The sequence below is a fragment of the Vicia villosa genome, linkage group LG7 (genome assembly GCF_029867415.1).
Source record: "Vicia villosa cultivar HV-30 ecotype Madison, WI linkage group LG7, Vvil1.0, whole genome shotgun sequence".
NCBI classification, from domain to species: domain Eukaryota; kingdom Viridiplantae; phylum Streptophyta; class Magnoliopsida; order Fabales; family Fabaceae; genus Vicia; species Vicia villosa.
The window spans coordinates 69,021,072-69,041,161 of NC_081186.1; the positions used below are offsets into that span (position 1 = coordinate 69,021,072).

The 20,090-nt window shown below is 36.8% G+C and overlaps 2 protein-coding genes across 2 annotated transcripts; both read left to right on the forward strand.

The window, feature by feature from the left end:
* The first annotated feature begins 17,138 nt into the window (after positions 1-17,138).
* On the forward strand, positions 17,139-18,056 carry LOC131619270 (uncharacterized). Its single transcript, XM_058890383.1, has 2 exons — positions 17,139-17,612; positions 17,748-18,056. Exons 1-2 carry the CDS (start codon positions 17,139-17,141, stop codon positions 18,054-18,056), a joined length of 783 nt encoding a protein of 260 aa, XP_058746366.1.
* A 1,049-nt stretch (positions 18,057-19,105) lies between these two features.
* LOC131619271 (uncharacterized) lies at positions 19,106-19,660 on the forward strand. The gene has a single exon (XM_058890384.1). The coding sequence runs from the start codon at positions 19,106-19,108 to the stop codon at positions 19,658-19,660; it is 555 nt and encodes a 184-aa protein (XP_058746367.1).
* Positions 19,661-20,090: the final 430 nt, after the last annotated feature.

The following is a 20,090-nucleotide window of genomic DNA, read 5'->3' on the forward strand; positions in this document are numbered from 1 at the left end:
GATATCCTGAGCGAAACAAAAGAAGACAGGCATGGGAAATGCTGCGTGAGACCAATACCATGTCTACTCTTCCTTGGTGTATTATCGGAGATTTTAATGACATGCTATCCCAACAAGATAAGCAAGGAATTCACCCACATCCTAATTGGCTTTACAATGGATTTCGTGACACTGTCAGTGATTGCAATCTTGTTGACATCCCTTTGGAAGGACATCAATATACATGGGTTAAGAGCCGAGGAACTGACCGGATGATCGAAGAGAGGTTGGACCGTGCTCTCACGACGCCATCCTAGATGGAGTTATTCCCTTCTCCTAAGTTGGCTAATCTCATCGCAACGCATTCGGACCACTCCCCCATTCTTCTCTCATGTGAGCCGGCAGTTCAACGTCCTCGGTACAGTGCATTTAGATTCGAGAATTATTGGTTGAAGGAAGAGGACATAGATGATGTAGTCCGGTTTGGATGGCAACAAGAGAGTCCTTGTGATGTTATGCATCAAATCTCTTCATGTGCTAAGGAACTGGTGGCTGGGACAGTAGAAATAAAAAGAAAAAGAAGGAGGAACTGGAATGTCACAAATCAATTATGGAAGCTTACCGTAGCTGCCATGATCCCGAAGCGACTTCTCGTTTTTTGAAGCCCACAGAGAATATGAGAAGGCTCTGTTAAAGGAAGACATTTACTGGCGTCAACGAGCTATGGTGCATTGGTATCGCGACGATGATCGTAACACCCGTTTCTTCCATCAGTCAGCTACGGTGCGCAGAAAATTTAAGCAAATTAATTTTTTGAGACAAGAGGATGGTATAGCGGTCACGAAACAGCAAGATCTAAGCATGATGGCCAAGAGGTACTTTGAAACATTATTCACAGCAACAACTCGAAATGATGATGATGTTCTCAGTTTGTTCCACCAAGTAATTACTGAAGATGAGAACATGAAGCTTATCCGCCCTATTACGCAAGAAGAACTGTATGATTCTCTTTGTGATATGCATTCTAATAAATCACCAGGACCTGACGGATTCAACCCGGCGTTTTACAAAAAAATTTGGGAACTCTGTGGTAAAGATATATGGCTGGCAGTAACTAATTGGTTATCCAGGGGTTACTTCCCACCGACTCTGAACGACACCAATATCTGTTTGATCCCGAAATGCACTAACCTGAAGAATATGAAAGATTACCGTCCCATCTCCCTCTGCAATGTTGTGTATAAATTGGTGTCAAAAACTCTAGCTAATAGAATGAAACATTTATTGGAGAAATGTGTCGCGGAGGAACGGTCTGATTTTATTGAAGGAAGATCGATTCTCGATAATGATATGATCGCTTTTGAGGTCATTCATACCCTCAAAAGACAGACGCGAGGAAATAGATTGAATTTGGCTCTAAAAATAGACATCAGCAAAGCATATGACAAGGTGGATTGGGGTTTCTTAAGAGGTGTGCTATCCCGCTTGGGTTTTGATGAGAGATGGATCCATTAGATTGTGATGTGCATTACTTCGGTACACTATACTGTTCTTGTAAATTCGGATCAAGCAGGACCAATAGAACCAGGAAGAGGACTTAGACAAGGAGACCCACTGTCTCCTTATTTGTTTATCCTTGTAACTGAAGGACTTTCCAAACTCATGACAGCTTCGGTAGCACGTGGTGATGTCCAAGGGATACAAATTTGTAGAGGGTCACCTACAGTGTCCCATCTACTTTTTGCTGACGATTTTTTTTGTTTTGCAGGGCAAACTTAACTGAAGTGAGAAATATTATGAAGGTGATTCAGATTTATGCGGAGGCTTCAGGCCATGAGATTAATCTGACTAAATTGAAGGTGTTTTTTAGTCGGAATTTATCCAAACCAGCTCAGGAGGATCTTGCTGGTATTATGGGAGTGCGCCATGTGTTAGGAACAAGAACATATCTTGGGTTACCCTCTATGATTGGTAGAAGTAAGAAGGCTACTTTATCTTATATTAAGGATCAAATCTGGAATAGGATTAACTCTTGGAAAGGAAGATCTCTCTCTAAAGCGGGAAAAGAAATTATGATCAAATCTGTCCTTCAGGCTATTCCATCATACATTATGAGCCTTTTCATTCTTCCAGCGTCGATTATCCAGGATATTGAAAGAATGTTGAATGCGTTTTGGTGGGGTGGTGGTAAGGAGGGCGCGGGAATTCGTTGGATGGCGTGGGATAGATTAGCATGCCCTAAGGAATATGGAGGTTTAGGCTTCCGGGATTTTAATGCCTTTAACATGGCTATGGTGGCAAAACAAGGTTGGGCCTTAACTTCGAATCCAGAAGCACTTGTTTCTAGAATTTTTAAAGCAAGGTACTTTCCTAATAACTCCTTCATTGATTCTCATATGGGTTATAATTCGAGTTTTATTTAGAGGAGTATTTGGAAATCTCGCGAGGTCCTAACATTAGGGTGCAGGTGGAGTATTGGTGATGGTAGTAATATTAATGTCATGCAGGAACCTTGGATTCGGGGAAGTAGTGAAGGTAATTTAGGAGGTCCTCAAAAACAAGAGGTTTACCATCTGTCAGTTAATAATCTTATGATGGCTAATGAGAAGAAATGGGATATAGAAGTTGTTAGAGATCTTTTTGATGCGGAGGATTCAGAAAAAATTCCCAAAGTCCCACAGTTGGAAGAGGTTAATCAGGATATATTGATTTGGAATGAAAAGCAGGATGGTATCTATAGTGTGAAATCTGGCTACAATCTTTGGTATTAAGTAGTTAGAAGTAATAAGGAGGTGGGAGGATCGGAGAATTGGGGTAGCATTTGGAAGATTAAGGCACCTCCGAGAGTTAAGCACCTTCTTTGGAGAATTTGTGCGGGGTGCCTCCCTACTCGCAAGAGACTTAGACAGCGTTCTGTCATGTTCCCGAAAGTTTGTCCGTTCTGTGAGAATACTATCGAGGATGAATGGCATTTGTTTCTTGATTGCACAACCACTAATCAGTGCTGGCGGGCAGCAGGTCTTTTTCATCTTATTGAGTCTCGTTTGCAGGTTTTTCAGGATATTAAGCCTCTTTTTCTTGATATTTGCTCAAAGGAAGAAAAGGAAATTTCAGGCAGATTTGCGGTTATGGTAGATGTTATTTGGAAGAACAGAAATGATTATGTCTGGCAGAATGAGAAAGAAGACGCGACAATTTTGGGAGTCAAAGCGTTCCATATTTGGAACGAATGGTTTCAAGCTCAAGAAAATTCAACAAACAATGTTCGTGCTCAACAAGCTTTAGTTTGGAGTGCTCCACCTATGGGCGGGCTTAAATGCAATGTGGATGCAACTTTTAATAACAATAACGACACTACTAACAGGGGGTGGTGTGTCCGTAACCACATTGGTAACTTTATCTATGTAGGTACTTCATGGGATCCTGGAACTCTCCCCGTTTTTGAAGCTGAAGCTTTGGCTCTTAAAGAGGCTATCCTTGGAGCTATTTCATCGCATCTGGAGTTTGTTATTTTCAAGAGTGATTTCCAAATTGTGACACATGATATCCATTCCAATAGGAAGGGTGATTCTGAGTTTTATGTTATTATTGAGTCCATTCGTAGTTTATTGCTTTCTTTTCCAAACTTTGAGGTGAAGTTTGTCAAAAGTCAAGTGAATTCGGTTGCTCACTCTCTTGCAAGGGCGGCCAATTCTTGGGCTCGACGTAATATGTAAGAGTCGGCTCCTCTTTGTATTGAACACTTTTTGATTAATGAATTACATTGAGTTTGTTGTGATAAAAAAAGATTAAATATGTTTTTTGTCTCTATAAAATTATTAAATTTTATTTTTAGTTTTGATTAAAAATTGATATGTTTTGGTTTCTATTACAATATTATGCACGTAATTTTAATTTTTGTTTTTAAATCAATGTGTACTTTTGAATGATTATTTTGCAGACATATTTAGAACTTTATACAAAATTCCTTGGAAAAAAACTCAAAATTTGATTCCTAAGTTGAAATTTTTATTATTTTTTTCATTATCTTTTAAAATTTTAAAAATTCATATTTAATTATTTTCATTTTTAAAAAGGGAAATAAGTTCGGTCTGTACAAAATTATCAACTTTTGCTTTTGATTCCTATAAAAAATGGCATATTTTGGTTCATACAGATTATTATGCACGTAATTTTAGTCCTATTGTTAAACCAATGTGTATTTTTGAATTATTATTTTGCAGACATGTTTAGAACATTATAAAAAATGTCTTGAAAAAAAACTCAAAATTTAATTTTTAAGTTGAAATTTTCATTACTTTTATCATTATCTTTTAAAATTTTAAAATTTCATATTTAATTCTTCTCATTTTGAAAAATTCTAAAATTTCGTAAATAAACATTTTATAGTATTTTAAACATGTATGAAAAAAATTATTCAAAAAATTAAAAGTTAAAGGGAAATTAAACACTTTTCAAAACTTTAGAAAATAGTAGGAACTAAAACTACATGCATAAAAAATTTAGGACCAAAATATGTTATTTTTTTAATAGGGATTAAAAATAAAATTTGAGATATTTATAAGGACCAAAAACATATTTAATCCTTTAAAAAAATTTAAAATTTGATAGATAAACATTTTAAAGTATTCTAAACATGTATGAAAAAAATTATTCAAAAATTTAAAAGTTAAAGGGCAATTGAACAATTTTCAAAATTTTAGAAAATAGTAGAAACTAAAACTCCCTGTTGAAAAAACATGAGAGAGAAATAGGAGAGAGAAAGAGAGGAAATTGAGGTGAGAGGAAAGGTGGGTTGGAAGGTGGTCACAAAGAAGCAATGGAAACTAATAGTAAGAAGAGAAAATAGGTGGGATCTTTGTAGAGGAAAAGGAAACGCCGAAAGAGAGGATATCATAAATTTCTTCTCTGAGTTCCCATAGGATTATGGTGCGAAGGAAATGTTTGACATTTTCGTGGACTTTGGATTAGTTACAGAGGTGGTGATACCATCTAAGAGAGATAAAAGAGGTAATAGATACGGGTTCGTAAGATTTAGGAAGGTGGTGGATGCAAGGTGGCTTGAGGCGGAGTTGGATAACATATTCATCATAGGTAGAAATTACATGCAAATGTACCGAGGTTCCAAAGAGGCATTGAACCGCAAGGCATTATGCAGAGTAAGGGATTTATGCAATGTAACCGAACTGTGCAGAATAAGGAGCTCCCAGAGAAACGTGTAGAAAGATTGTATAAAAGGAACGTTATACAACATCAAATACCCAAGGGTAAGGATTCGTATGCACAAGTTATGAAGAAAATGGGTGGGTTGCAAAACAAGCGGGAGGAAGGTTGGAATAGGAGAGAACGAAGACCCAAGTTTATACACATGCAATTTGATGTGGAGAAGGAAGATTTCAAGAGGTTTGAGGAGGCATTTGTTGGTGTGATGGAGGAACCAAGAATGACTTATAATGTGCAGAGGGTTACTTCAGGATCAAAGCAACTCCTTTGGGTGCAAACTTGTGCCTACAAGAAGAAATGGAGGTTGGGAGTTAAACCTGTTGATCAAGGAAGATGAAGCATGGGTTAGCAAATGGTTTTTGAATATTCATCTGTGGTCTCTGACGGATGTAGACAATGAAAAAATGACATGGATGCACTATTATGGGCTACCGTGCTAGGTATGGAGTAAACAGTTCTTTGAGTTTATATCAAAGCCGGTGGGGGAATTCATTTGCATGGATCAAGAAACTAGGGAGCCTAATAAGATGGATGTAGCAAGATTCTTAATTAGAACCAAATATACCATGGTTCTGAATGAAAGCATTAATATAGGCGTGAATGATAATGCTTATAGTATTAAATTGGTGGAATACATGCATGGACCCAAGAGGCTTACGATGCCAAAATCTTAGAGTGGTGGTGTTCTGAACGGTGGACCATCGGAGTCCGAGGAGGGTGACGGTGATGGCAGCGGTGAGGAGGATGAGTGGGAAGACAATGGGGATACCATGAGTTTTTCAGGTGAAAAGGAGATGTCAAAACCAAGGGTAATGGAGGCAGGGACACAGAGAAGTAGGGGGAGGCAGAAGTCCAAAATAACATGGAGGCGCATATACAACCTTTGACGGAAAAGGTGGTGGACTATATGGATAATCAGAGAAATAAAAAGGAAATCGCTATAAAGCATGTACAACAAATGCTTTTGGTTGTGTCTACATTTAATGCTGATGGGGAGGGAGCAGCAAATGTGATACAAGGTGATATGTTCCTCATGCTGAGAAAGTGACAACACTTAATGAGGGATATGTGGGGTCGTCAAGTAGAATGTCAAAACGTATTTCCAATATATGTGGGGGTGAAGACATGGGTCACTTGGATGGGGGGTGTGATGGGGCTGACATGGACCAACAAGGATCGGATTCAATTTCATTTACTGGGCCGGTGGGACTAAATAGGCCCAAGAAGAAAAAACCAATTTAGGAGATTTATCAGAGTATCAAAATTCCATTTGCGCCGTCTTATTTTTTCTGCACTTTTACACTCCCGGGGAAACCCTAATTTCCAATTGTCTCTCAATACGTCTCCGGCGAGAGGTGATATAGTAAGATCGAACTCCATAAGCTCAAATGGGTCTTTCTTATGCGGTGATTCTATCGCTGATTCAGGTGTGAACCAAGGCAATCAACATATTTAGAAATCTATTGAAGGGATGCCAACAAAGGTATGGAAATCAATTAAATATTTAGGGATTGAAGGAGAAGAAGATGACAAAGTGTTTGAAGGAATTGTTCGAGATATTGAAGCACATGAACATTCTTTCTTCGAAGCAAGGAAGTCAAAAAATAATAGTATCTAATGAATCTTGGAATGTTTAACATTATAGGTGGAGGAAATTCTGCTAAAAGAAAGAGAGTTGGTCAGATATTAGTAAGGGCAAAGGCAAATTTATGCTTTATACAGGAGACGAAAATGAAGAAGATGGAGGAGCAAACTGTTAAAAGCTTATGGGGATTGGCGGATTGTGAATGGTCTGAGGTAGGGTTGGATGTGCGGTTGGGGGGGTGCTAACTATCTGGAGAAAAGGAGTCATTGATCCTACATTTAGCTTTAAGTCAAAAGGTTTTATGGGTGTTAATACGTTATGGAAAGGTACGAACTATTATTTCATCAATGTTTATTCCTCTTGTTGTATTGCTGAAAAGAGAGCCCTATGGAGCCTTCTGTTGGAGTAGAAACAGAAATTGCATGTTGGGGAATGGATAATTGGGGTCGATTTTAATGCAGTTAAAGTTGGGGAGAAAATAAGGGGGAAAGTGCCATCAAATAGGGTAGAAATGGAGGAATTTGCTAAGTTCATAGATCTTACAAAGGTGGTGGATCTACTGGTATTAAGGAATAAATTTACTTGGATGAACTCTAATGGTAAAGCCAGAAGTAGGATTGATGGAATTCTGCTCTCGGAGGGTATTATTAATCAATGGAAGATTGTGGCTTAAGTATCGGGGAATAGGGACATATCAGATCATTGGCTGATTTGGGTTAAAGCAAGCAATTTGGATTGGGGACCTAAACCATTTAAGGTGTTTCATTGTTGGTACGAGCATGAGGAGTTTATCAACTTTGTGAAGCATGAATGGAACTCATTTGAAGTAAAGGGTAGCAGTGTGTTTGTTCTCAAAGAAAAATTTAAAAGGCTTAGAGAGAGACCGAGGTGGTGGAATAAAAGCGTTTTTGGGTGGTTGGATTTGAAGATTAAGGAAGATGTGGAAGAGTTGAATGGTTTAGAAGATGAAGACTTGAACACTTCTACACATGTAAGTCAAGATGTTAGGGAAATAAGGAGGCATACACAAGATAACTTTCGGAGGAATATATATCTTAAAGAAAGCATGATAAAACAGAAGGCAAAACTGAAATGGATTAAGGAAAGGGATAACAACACTAAGTATTTCCACTCAATGTTGAAAGTAAGAGCTAGAAAAAATACTTTAGTTTCGGTTTAGGGGACTCAAGGGGTATTGGAAGGCACCGAGGAGATTAAAAAGCGGTGAAGAATTATGTTGAGGAGAGGTTCAAAAGTAAGGAAATGCCAAGAACTAGGTTGGGGGGGATTGAATTTAACAAACTTTCTGAAGAAGATAAGATGGCTTTGGAGGAGGAATTTTCAACGGAGGAAATAAAGGAGGTGGTTTTTAGGTGCGAATGAGATAGAAGTCTAGGGCCTGATGGATTTAATATTGAATTCATTAAAAAGTTTTGGTATGGTGTGGGGAATGAGAAAGTGCAATGCGTCCAAGATTTTCATTTGAAAGCATCTCTGCCGAGAGCAATGACAGCGGCTTTCATAGCCCTTATTCCAAAGGTGGAGCATTCTTAAGGCTTGGAGGAGTACAGACCAATATGTTTGATTGGAAGCATCTATAAGATCATTTCTAAGTTGCTAGCGGTAAGGTTAGGGAAGGTGATCGGGAAATTAATATCAAAGTTTCAAAATGCATTCGTACCGTAATACAAATATTAGATGGTGTGTTGGTCACAAATGAGATTATTGATTTGGCTAAGAGAATGAAGACGAGTTGTCTACTTTTGAAAGTAGATTTTGCACAGGCCTGTGATTGTGTAGATTGGGGGTTCCTAAGGGAGATTTGTCAAAAATGGGGTTTGGGCATAAATGGATGAGTTGGATGGAAGTAGGAGTATTTAATAGTAACATGTCGATTTTGGTGAATGGCAGTCCCACAGAAGAATTCAAAGTTCAAAGAGGTTTGCGGCAAGGCGACCCGTTGTCCCCATTTTTGTATACAATAGTGGCAGAAGGTCTTGCGGGAATAGTACGACAATCAAGATTGAGAGGTGAATTCAAAGGATTTAAAATCAATGATGGAGAGGCGTATGACTTATTACAATTTGCATAATACCATTATGGTGGGGGAGTGTTCATGGAGAAATCCGTGGGCGATCAAAGTGATTCTTCGAGGCTTTGATATGGTGTCAGGATTAAGAGTGAATATGTGGAAGATTAAGTTGTACGGGGTCGAATCTGATCAATACTTATTACAAGTGGCAAGTCAATTTTTATGTTGTAAATTGGATAGTATTCCTTTTAAATTTCTTAGTGTAACAATTAGAGGTAATTCGAGAAGGGTAAAGTTCTGGGATTTGGTTCTTGAGAATAAAAGGGCTAAGTTGTCACCTTGGATAGGGAGCTTTCTATCCATTGGAGTATGAGTTTCTCTTATAAAGTCTATGGTCACGAACCCGCCGGTTTACTATATGTCCTTTTTCAAATTACCTAACAAAGTGGTGGAAGCTATGGTTAAAATACAAAGAATTTTTTTGTGGTACAATTCAATGGAAAAGAGTGGCGTGGATTGGATTAGTTGGAGCACAATATGCAAACAACAAGAAAAGGGTGGCTTAGGAGTCAAAGACGTGGCGGTGTTCGACAAGGCTCTCCTAACAAAGTGGCTTTGGAGATTTTTAAATGAAGATGGTCCAATTTGGAAAGAAACTTTGGATGAAAGATACAGTTTACTTCACTGTAGAATTGTGTTCAAGAAGAAGGTGGGTAAGCATGCTTTAGAGTCTACATGGTGGAGAGATCTGATGAAAATTGGAGATGATACGCAAGTAGGAGGTTTCACGCAAATTCTATCAATGAAATTAGCGAATGATAGCAAGGTGTCATTTTGGAAAAGTAGATGGTTGGGCCAATGAACTCTGTGTAGTGTATTTCCACTCTTTTCTAGGTGTGTGCAAACGAAAGTAGTAGCATACAAGATATGTTTGTCTGGGAGGAAAATGAATGGCACTGGATGTTGATGATTCTGTCTAGAACCAGGTGTCAATTAAAATGAAAAGAGATTAAGTACAATAATTTAAGAAATGTCACCCTCAACCGTTTTCAGCCCAAAACCTTAATTTATATCCCTCTCGAATCAGTTATCACCATTAACACTCAACTTCATCCCTAGACAGTATTCTCAATACATTTAAAACCCTTGATGCATTAAACATTAAAAACTTAATTTCGATTGAAAGTTGCGGATATTGAAAGATGAAATTTGTGGTCACTTTGAAGCCTCGAGCTTGATCGGAAAAATAGCAAGTGTACTATTTTCACCGATGTAGTAATAATGGGTTTTAACCCAAATATCGATCTCGAGGACTACGTAGGAAATACTGCTTCTTAATCTTAATTCAATTGAACAAAAACAATAGTTTGTGGAATATGGAATAAATCCGTACACATAAATAAAAGCGGAATAATAAAGTTGGTTCTTTTTATTGTAAAAAACATGCTAGGGTAAGTGGTTGCTTTGGCTTGCAACAACCCTGAATTCAGATCTCTTCAACAAGTTCATGGTATTCTATTACCAAACCTCTAGGATGTTTTCCCCTAAGTCCTTAGTGGGAAAACCTTTGGTCTTTCAACCTAATACATAAGTCCTTAGGGAAATAAGCTGAAACCAAGCCTTTATTTTATCAAGATTTAATTGGTGATTATAGGGTATCCCTAGTCCTAGGTGATATCTACTATAATCAAATTATGCACAAACCCTAACAACTACAGTCCTGTACTTGTTAGCCGTAGATTAATTCTTATTTGACAGATAAATAAAACATTAAGAACATTGCATAATTTAACTGAATGACATAAACCAATATATTGATGAAATCAAGAATTCAGAGTCATTACATAAACCAAATCAGGACCACCCCCCTAGCATTGGGTGGTTTAGCCTCTCATAATATTCAAGAAACACAAAGCAAAGAATTTAGACATTACAAAGATAACTGGGAACTTTGATCTTCAATGGTGTCCACCGTTGAATCTCTCCGTCTCTGAAACCCTTGATGAAGCTATCTTCTCCTCTTTCTGGAATTCTATCGTACGATGCAAAAAAGTGTCTCTCCTCTTGTCTCAATATAACTTTTAATCTGTTCTAGGTTTTCAGGTCCAAGACAGAACACCCAAAATGCCCCTGGTGCTTTAAAAATAACAAAATAGAAAAATTCAGAATTTCTGTCCGCACCAGCTGACACGGCCGTGTCACTTGACATGGGCTGACCGTGTCAACTTCTGCCACTTTTGCGGAGAATTCTTCAGCAGGTTGGACACGGCCGTGTCATCTGACACTGGCAGCCCGTGTCAGCCTCTGACTTCATAATTTGGCTTTGACTTCAACATCAAAGTTGTAGCCCTTTTCGTTAGCGAAATGTTGCCATCGGAACCGCGTCATTCTGAGTTACGAAGCTCTAGTTATGATCAAAATACTACACGCTTGTCACGATTTTCATCTTCTTTTACACCAACACTTGTGAAATTTCCATCTGATCCAGAATTAACCTACAACCACCAAGTAGAGAGATCAAAGGCACCTAATAGACAAAGATAAATGGCACAAAAACAAAATGCACACAAATTAACTAGAACTAGATGAATCAAAGAAAAACACTTAAAAATAACCACAAAGTGTTACCAAGTATGACGATCTTATGCCGAATTTATGACGAAATTAAGTAGAAATGGTGACCAATCTGAGCTGAACGTGGTGGTCCCTCAAGCTGGTGAAAGCATTGCAAGTTGCAGTTTGTGATGCCATTGAAGCCTCAAGTTAAAAGTGGCGATCCCTCAAGTTGGCGAGAGTCTTGCAATCTGCGGTTTATGGTTCCATTGAAGCCTTACCAAGACATACAATGGTTAGGATTCAAATTTTTGGTCCTATTTTGAGGTTTGTGACTTAATTAAGAAGATTGACTCTAAGTTTGAAGAAGATGTTGTGAAACTAAGGTGGAAACATAAGTGGTGGAGTTTTGGAATAAGACCTAAAGCCATTCAAAAATGACGATGGTGTATGTCAAATGTCTAAATTTGTAGAAGATAACAAGTGTGATATATAATATGTGTCGAATCCAAAGACTTTGTAGGAAATTCAACATTTGTGGATCAAGCTAGAGAGAAAAATAAGGGAAAAGAATATTGTTTTTGATGATGTTGATCACATGAGTGACAATACAGGAGAAAAATCGAGTAATGAATCAGTCATAGGCATACACTTTGATGATATTGAAGAAGACGAGATGAATGAGTTTGATATTATTTTCACAGTTGCTAAAGATGTAGGTCAAATAGTAATACACATAATGTTGATCGTAATACGACCATAACTGAACCATCATCATCTATGGCTTTATTACACCAGATGGAAAAGGAATGTGTTATCTAAGATGATTACATCACCGATGAACTTGACAAATGTGCATAGGGTGATAATAGTGAAAACAAGTCTAACATGATTAGGTTCAATGAAGATGATGGCATAGTTAAGAATTTCAATTTTAAGATTGGAATAAAATTTTCTCCATTGAGGTTGTTCAAAGATGCATTACTCGAACATAATATGTTGAACAATATGAAAGTTAGATTTGCAAAAAGAAAAAAATTATACAAGGAGGTGTAGGGTGGTACGCTAAAATAATAAGATGTGTGACTACATTGTGTTATGTAATAGGGTAGTAAGAACAACAAAATTCAAAGTGAAGACATTGTTTCCCATGTACAAATGTAATTCTCTTTGAATTTGAATTAAACAATTAAACAAATAAAATGGAAGTTAGATTTCTCTTAATGAGGAATGCTAGTAACACTCTGTTTTCAACTCTCGCTCTCTTATTGGTTAAAACATGTATGAGTCCCTCACTTTGGAAATAAGTCTCACATAAAGTGGTAGGACCCATACATGTTTCAACCAAGAAAAGAGAAAATGTTTAAGAGAGTGTTGAAAAGAGGGTGTTCTTAGCATTTATCTTAACATAATTTAAGTTGACCTCTGAATGTCTACTTAGTTAACGTCCAACATGTAAAAAAACGACACTTGTCCCGCCACATTAGCTATTGTTAGTGAAAGTTGATTTAAGGGATCATTAGAACGAATGAAAAAAATTTAAGGAGACACTTATTTGGAAAAATATTTTGAAGGATTAAAAATAAAATTTATAATATTTAAGGGAACAATGAATATACTTAGAGAATTTCTCAATTATGCCCCTATTTATGCCCCACGTGAAATTTCAATTATGCCCCTACTTTCGTAGATGCACATCCGGAAGCACATTTTTTTAAAAAAAATTTGTCACCTTCCGTAGGTACATATATGAAAGTATAACAAACTAGTACAAATGGGGATAAAATACACATAAATTCAGTTCAGGGATTGTTCCGTAGGTGCATCTACGGAATGGCTTAGCGCCACATTATTCCGTAGATGCATCTTCGAAAGTATCTGATATAGTTTGAACCATCTTGATCACTCCCCCATTGTTACATTTCTTCATCAACACTCACTCTCCACAACATAAAAATCCTACTTCTCCAATACCATTTTTGTAACGACCGGATATTTGATTAATTATTTACTTACATCATTTTGGAATGTATTCGTTGATGCTGTGAATTATTGGATGATTAAATTGAAGAAATAGTATTAGAATAATACTATAATTATTATTATTATTATTATGGACTTTGAATGGTTAGAAGTAGCATTGTTGGAGGTGTGGATATTAGGCTCAATGAAAATAAGAAAAAGATAGTATTATTATATTGATTAAGTAGAATTATAATAAAAGAAGAAAAAAGAGAGAAGTATCAGTAAGTTTTTCTTTTGGGAAGTGCTAGCAGAGGAAAAGGGAACGAGGGTTTGGAAGAGGAAAAGTTGTTGTCAAGAGGCAAAGAAATTGGAATCTACGGCGAAGCTCGGATTCGATCGGAAATTGTAGAGCGGTCTCCAATCCAAGGTAAGGGGTGGGGTTCTAGCTCTATAAACGGGAATATGATCGATAATATGTGGGGTTTGGGTTATAAAATTATCTCTGTGTTTTTGTGTGTTTTTGGTGTTTTGCTGTTATGTGGTTTTAAGATTTATGATGAAATTGTTTTTGTTGATGAATATCGAAGGAATTGTGTTGATTTATATTTTGTAAAAGTTATTGTTCCTTTGATTTCATATATTTGATGTTCATGTAATTTCTGTTGTTGGGTGTATCACTGAATTGCTCATAGAAATTGAGTGTGGGACGATTATGGAAATTACTCTGGAAATTATTGGTGAATTAGAAGTATGAAGAGGAATCATAGAGGATGAAGGAAAGAATAGTGGCGGGGGGCCCATAGCTAAAGGGTGGGCGCCCCATGTTTCTATTAAAAAAAAGATAAGAGACGGGGGCCACACATGTGAGGTGGGCACCCCAAAAGTTGAGATGGGGGCCATGAAAACGCGGGTGGGTGCCCTGTATCCTAAGGTGGGGGCCACCATAATTTTCATGTGGTGTTAATTAATCCTAATTACACCATGGTTCAAGGGGCGGGGGCCACTAAGTTTCACTTGTAGTATTTTATTTAATTCTTTTAGTGAATGATCATGTGACTTACCATTGTTATAATTTCCACCTAATTTAGTATCGGCATAATAGCATAATATAATTAACAGAGGTAATTGATATAGCTATAGGAATGTCTTAGCATGATTGCATAAACTGTATGTTAATAGAAGAATAGTAATGTGAAACAGATTCAACAAATAACAAAAGCAGTATAAATAATAGAATGTAGTATATCAGTAGCAGCAGAAAATAAATTAGTGTAGCAACATAATTGCTTTATGACAGAAGAATAATGGTAGAGACTGGTATTGTTGCAGAAACAATTATGATAATAGAGAGTTAGTAGTGATAATAAGAATTGATGAAATCAGTGCCGAATAGGGGTATTAGTTATTTTAACTGATAAGAATTAATTAACCGGTTGAATAAAAAATTGTCTGAATAATTACGGAACGCGTGTGGATTGTTTTGGTTGGATTGTTGAGTTGGATATTCCGTTGAAAATATGGGAATTTGCAGGTGGTGATGAATTAATGTAATTGCCTCTAATTAATGGAAAGATAAAGTCGTAGGCTTTATAGCCAGTGTTAATTACCGTTGTATTATTTATGATGATTTGTTGTTGTTGAGTTGTTGTCGTTAATTTGTTGTTGTGATGTGTTGATACAAAGTTGTAGGTCTATGTCTAGTGACGATGTGATGCTATTATTCTGTTGATATTGCGAAGTGCAGGAACTATTGTGACGATGAATTACCTCTATTTATTGGTAATAACAGTGATATAGGTGTATGCCTCATGACGAGCTTGTTGTGATTTTGTATGTGATGTTGCATTCATCGAGTCACATACATTTGCATTTTTGTGACAGCCTAGATTGGCAAACAGTGACGAAGGCTTATGCCTGTTGGATGCCTCTATTAATTGGCAATTGGCGATGGGGGCTGAAGCCCTGGGTACCACATACATGTGCATTATTAGTGTCTCATTTTACGATGCATAATTGTGATTCTGATGTGAATTGTTGTGACTTAAATTGTGACTTGAATTGGTTGTCGAATATAATTATGCGAAGTATTGTGACTTGTAACTGTGAATTGTATCGTTTGTCGAATATAATGATGTGTAGTGAATTGTGACTTATATGCCGCGATGTAGTAATTTTGATGATCTAACTCTAATATATTATTTATCATAATCCTATTTATATTGATATATATTTCACCATTTTCTTGTTGGACGTTGCCTTTATACTTGTAACGTGCAGGTGATCCGCTGTGAGTGAAGAATTAATTGTTGTGATAGTTCGAGTCGATGATGTCTCTCTGATACGTAACACTCAAGGGGATGAACGCTATCATTATGCTATTTGTTTCTTTGTTGAATTTTTAATTGCTTATTGAAGTATGTTCACAGCTTGAAGCTGATTTTGTTGGATTAAGATGCCATGACATTTCCAAGATTGAATATGTTGAATTCCGCTGCGTAATTGAAAGTTGTTTCTCTTGGAAAGTATATTGTTTTTGAAAATGTTCATCCGTTTATATGTGTTATGTATCTGTTAATATAATGAGCAACTGTTTGGGTTATGAAGTAAATGTGACATTTTGATTGTGATGAATTGTTTTAAATGATGAATTTTATACTCTGATTTATTTATATTACGCGGGGTAAATCGGGATGTTACAATTTTCACTCCAAAATTCAAACTTTTTGGTGCAACGAATCAAAGGGAGCAAGAGAAGACTGAATTTCAGGTAAACATTCATCTTCAACCATTGCATTGCTCACATTATGCATTAAATTTTTGTTAAAAAAAGTAACGTTACTCCCATAGATGTATCTACGGAAGTGTTCCGTATGTGCATCTACGGAACGTTTTCACGCAAATATTAAAAAAATGTGCTTCTGAAGATGCATCTACGGATGCTGGAGGACATTTTTACCAATTCGGTAGTGCGTGAGAGATGTATGGAGTGAGGTTAAAAATTCTCATATACTTAACCTTATTGTTTTGGTTAAGTAGTCTAATAACTACATAAGATATCCTGAATTTGAATTTATGAGAATAATATTCAATATTTATTAATTTATGTATCTACTTTATGTGTTTTAAATAATATTTTAAAAATCGGATCGGAGATCGAATCAGTGAAATTTCTGATTTAAAATTTAATTGGTTCAATAAACTTATTGACGAACTTTTTATTATATGAAACTAATTTTTGATAAATATGTCACACATAGATGCATATTTTCAAAAATAATTACAAACTTAATACAACAATATCGATAATACAGATAATAACTCAACATAGTTGTACACTTCATTTTAATCTTCATTTAAGAATAATTTGAACAAATTTAAAAATTACAACAAAATAAGTTAAATTAATTCAAACCAAAAGTAAAATAATAAAGAGGAAGCGTTTCATATCTAAATATTGTTACTGGAGAGCATGGTGGGGAGGATACTGAAGGGGAGGAAGAAGAAACTGAGATGTCGGAACAAGAAGAAGCTGATGGAATAGCCTGTGTGACTGAAGGAATTACTGTGAAAAAAAGGTAGGAGAGGAGAATATGAATGTCCCCAAATATGAAGAGAAAAGAATACAGAGGCCATGGAGAAGGGGTGTGATTGTTAAATTACTGGGGAAAAAAAATTGGATACAAGGCTTTGGAAAACAGATTGAAATAGATGTGGGTGAGGAAAGGGATCATTCGTATCATTGATCTAGGGCATGACTATTATTTGGTGTGCTTTACACATGATGATGATAAGAACGCGGCCATGTCGGATAGACCTTGGTTCATCTATGATCATTACTTGACTGTTAAAGAGTGGACTCCAGATTTTCATCCGGAGAATGATTCTATCGTGAATGTCGCAGTGTGGATCAGAATCTCCGGTCTTTCAGTGGAGTATTATGACCCGAAAGTTTTGCATGTTATAGGGAATTTGGTTGGTCGAACAGTCAAAGTTGATAAAAATACTCTTCAAAGTGAACGAGGAAAGTGCGCAAGGATCTGTGTCGAAGTCGATATTTCGAAGCCCCTCCTTGCTATGTTTGAGTTGAAGAATAAGAGCTACAGAATTGAATTTGAAGGATTGCATTTGTTATGCATTACATGTGGCAAGTTTGGACATTATAAAGAGGGATGTCCAATGAAGAAGAATGTGGATGACAAGATGGTAAACTCAGATAGTCAGAAGCAAAATGTTGACATGGCTTTAACCATGAGAAATACGACAGAGGAAGGAAAGGTGAGCGAGGATGGTCCGTGGTATGTAGTTCAGAAGCAAAGAAGAATGAAAAAACCAATGGAGATGAAGAAAAAAGTTCCGGCGATGGCGGCGGCGGCATGATCATGGTTGGCCAAGGTGGGGTCCAGATTTCAGGCTTTGGGAGATGATGGAGGAGAAACGAGTGGGATTGAAAAGGAAAGCATTAATGGAGATGCACCGGTAAAGGAAAATTATTCTGCTCATAATGGAGTAGATATGAGTAATGATGTGGAAATAATGGAAAAGGTAAGCAATGATAAGGCAATTAATAAGGAGACAGTAGGGACAAAAACAAATGGTGCTTTCAAGGCATTAATGGATGATGGCCGACAGGATGTGACAAATGGCAATGATAGAGAAATATCTGTGGAGAGACAGAAAACAGTAACTAAAAAACCTAAAAAAAAAAGGGAAAACAGCTAGATCCGAAAGGTAGAAATAAAAAGACGGTTCGATTGGCGACACGTGGGATTACTGGTTTTAAGGATAAAAATAATAATGAGGGACCCATGAAGAGAACTATGGAAAGCATATTTGAGAAGAATCAACAGATAGATTTCTTGGAGACTACACACGTGAACATGCAAAAGAAAAATAGTAGGAAGCAAGTCATAATGCATAATATGACTACGGTTTTGGAACCAATTGAAAACGACAAATGCATGGCAGAAAGTGATAAAAGAAGTCAAACACAGGATGGCTTGCATGGGTTGCATGGGAAAGGTGCAACTACACTAACTCTAAATTATGCTGCAAGACCCCCATATATAAGGAGTGATGGACATGGGAATCTCATTCCGGCGATACATTTTCTTGAGGAAACAGATGCTGAAGTTTTGATAAGCAAAGAAGGTGAGCCACTTCAAGATAAAAGTTGTGATATGGAAGAGGAAAAAGTTCCGGAAACCCCTGGACTCTCGTAGAATTTCTTGTGATGTTGGAAATTTGATAATTGTTTTTCAATGATGAATGCAAGTATTAAATTAATATTGTGGAATTGTCGAGGAGCTGCTGGAAAGGACTTTTTCAGATTCAGTAAATATTTTTGTGAAATGTACAAGCCTGCAAATTTTGTACTCATGGAAACTAGGTGCAACCCTTTGAAACTTCATAAACCATTGAAGAAGTTAGGGTTTACTCAATTCTTTTCGGTGGATAATGAAGGTTTTGCTGGTGGTATTATTGTTGCTTGTAAAGATGAGAAGCTGAAAGTTACTTTATGTGCTCATGAGGACCAATTGATTCATCTAAACATTTGTAATGCTAATGGAACAGTTTGGAGATTTACTTCAGTTTATGCAAGCCCAGCTGAACAGAAAAGGAAGAAGATGTGGGAGACACTGCAAACTATAGCTAACACTGAAAAGTTTCCCTAGATTATTGTTGGGGATTTTAATGATATAGCTCATGCTAATGAAAAAAAGGGAGTCGCTCCAGCATCTAATAGAAGATGCTCTATTTTTAGAGAAAATATGGAAGGGTGTAAGCTTCATGACATGGGAGTTAGTGGCCCACAGTTTACTTGGAGAGGAGGAATGTACCATGGTGGTCAACGAATATATGAAAGGCTGGACAGAGTTATAGGAAATGAAGATTGGAAGTTTATGTTCCCCGATAGTTATATCAAAGTTCTTACTAGAGTGAGCTTTAGTGATCACCATCCTATAATGCTTGCACTATCAAATACATTCCAGGTTGATAGAGGTAGACAGTTTCGTTTTGAGAGTGCGTGGTTGGTGGATCATAATTATGATAGTCGAGTTAAAGGATTTTGGAGAAATGGTGATGATATAATTTCAAATCTTAAAAGAATTCAATGTGATGTCCAGGAGTGGAAATTGTGGAATGTTAACCATGTGCAAAATACAAAGAAGAGGTTGATGGCCAGGCTGAATGGTATTCAAGAAAGAATGCAGAAGAGACATGATGTGCAAGGGGATGATACAGTTAGAAAAAAAGCTACATGCAGAACTGAATATCATATTAAAACAGGAAGAGCTTATGTGGTTTCAGAGATCGAGGGCTAAGTGGTTGACTGATGGTGATCGCAATACTAAATACTATCACCTTAAAACAGTCAATAGGAGAAGAAAGAACAGAATTGTGATGCTTAAAAACAATGAGGGCAGGTGGATTGAGAAGGAAGAAGATCTTAAAGAGTTAGTTAATAGCTTTTATAAAGATCTTTTCAAGTTAGGAAATAATGATATGCATTGGTATCAAACAAAGTTCACGTTTCCGCCCTTGCATGAAGAGGATATTAGAAAATTGGATGAAACAGTTACTGCAAATGAAGTCAGGAATGCAATGTTCAGCATGAAGCCGTGGAAAGCCCCCGGACCAGATGGGTTTCCGGCAGGGTTTTATCAAAGGTCGTGGAGCATAGTTGGCGAGACTGTTTGTAACTTTGTAAATAAAGTTTGGGAGAAGCCTGACACTATTGCTCAGGTAAATCAA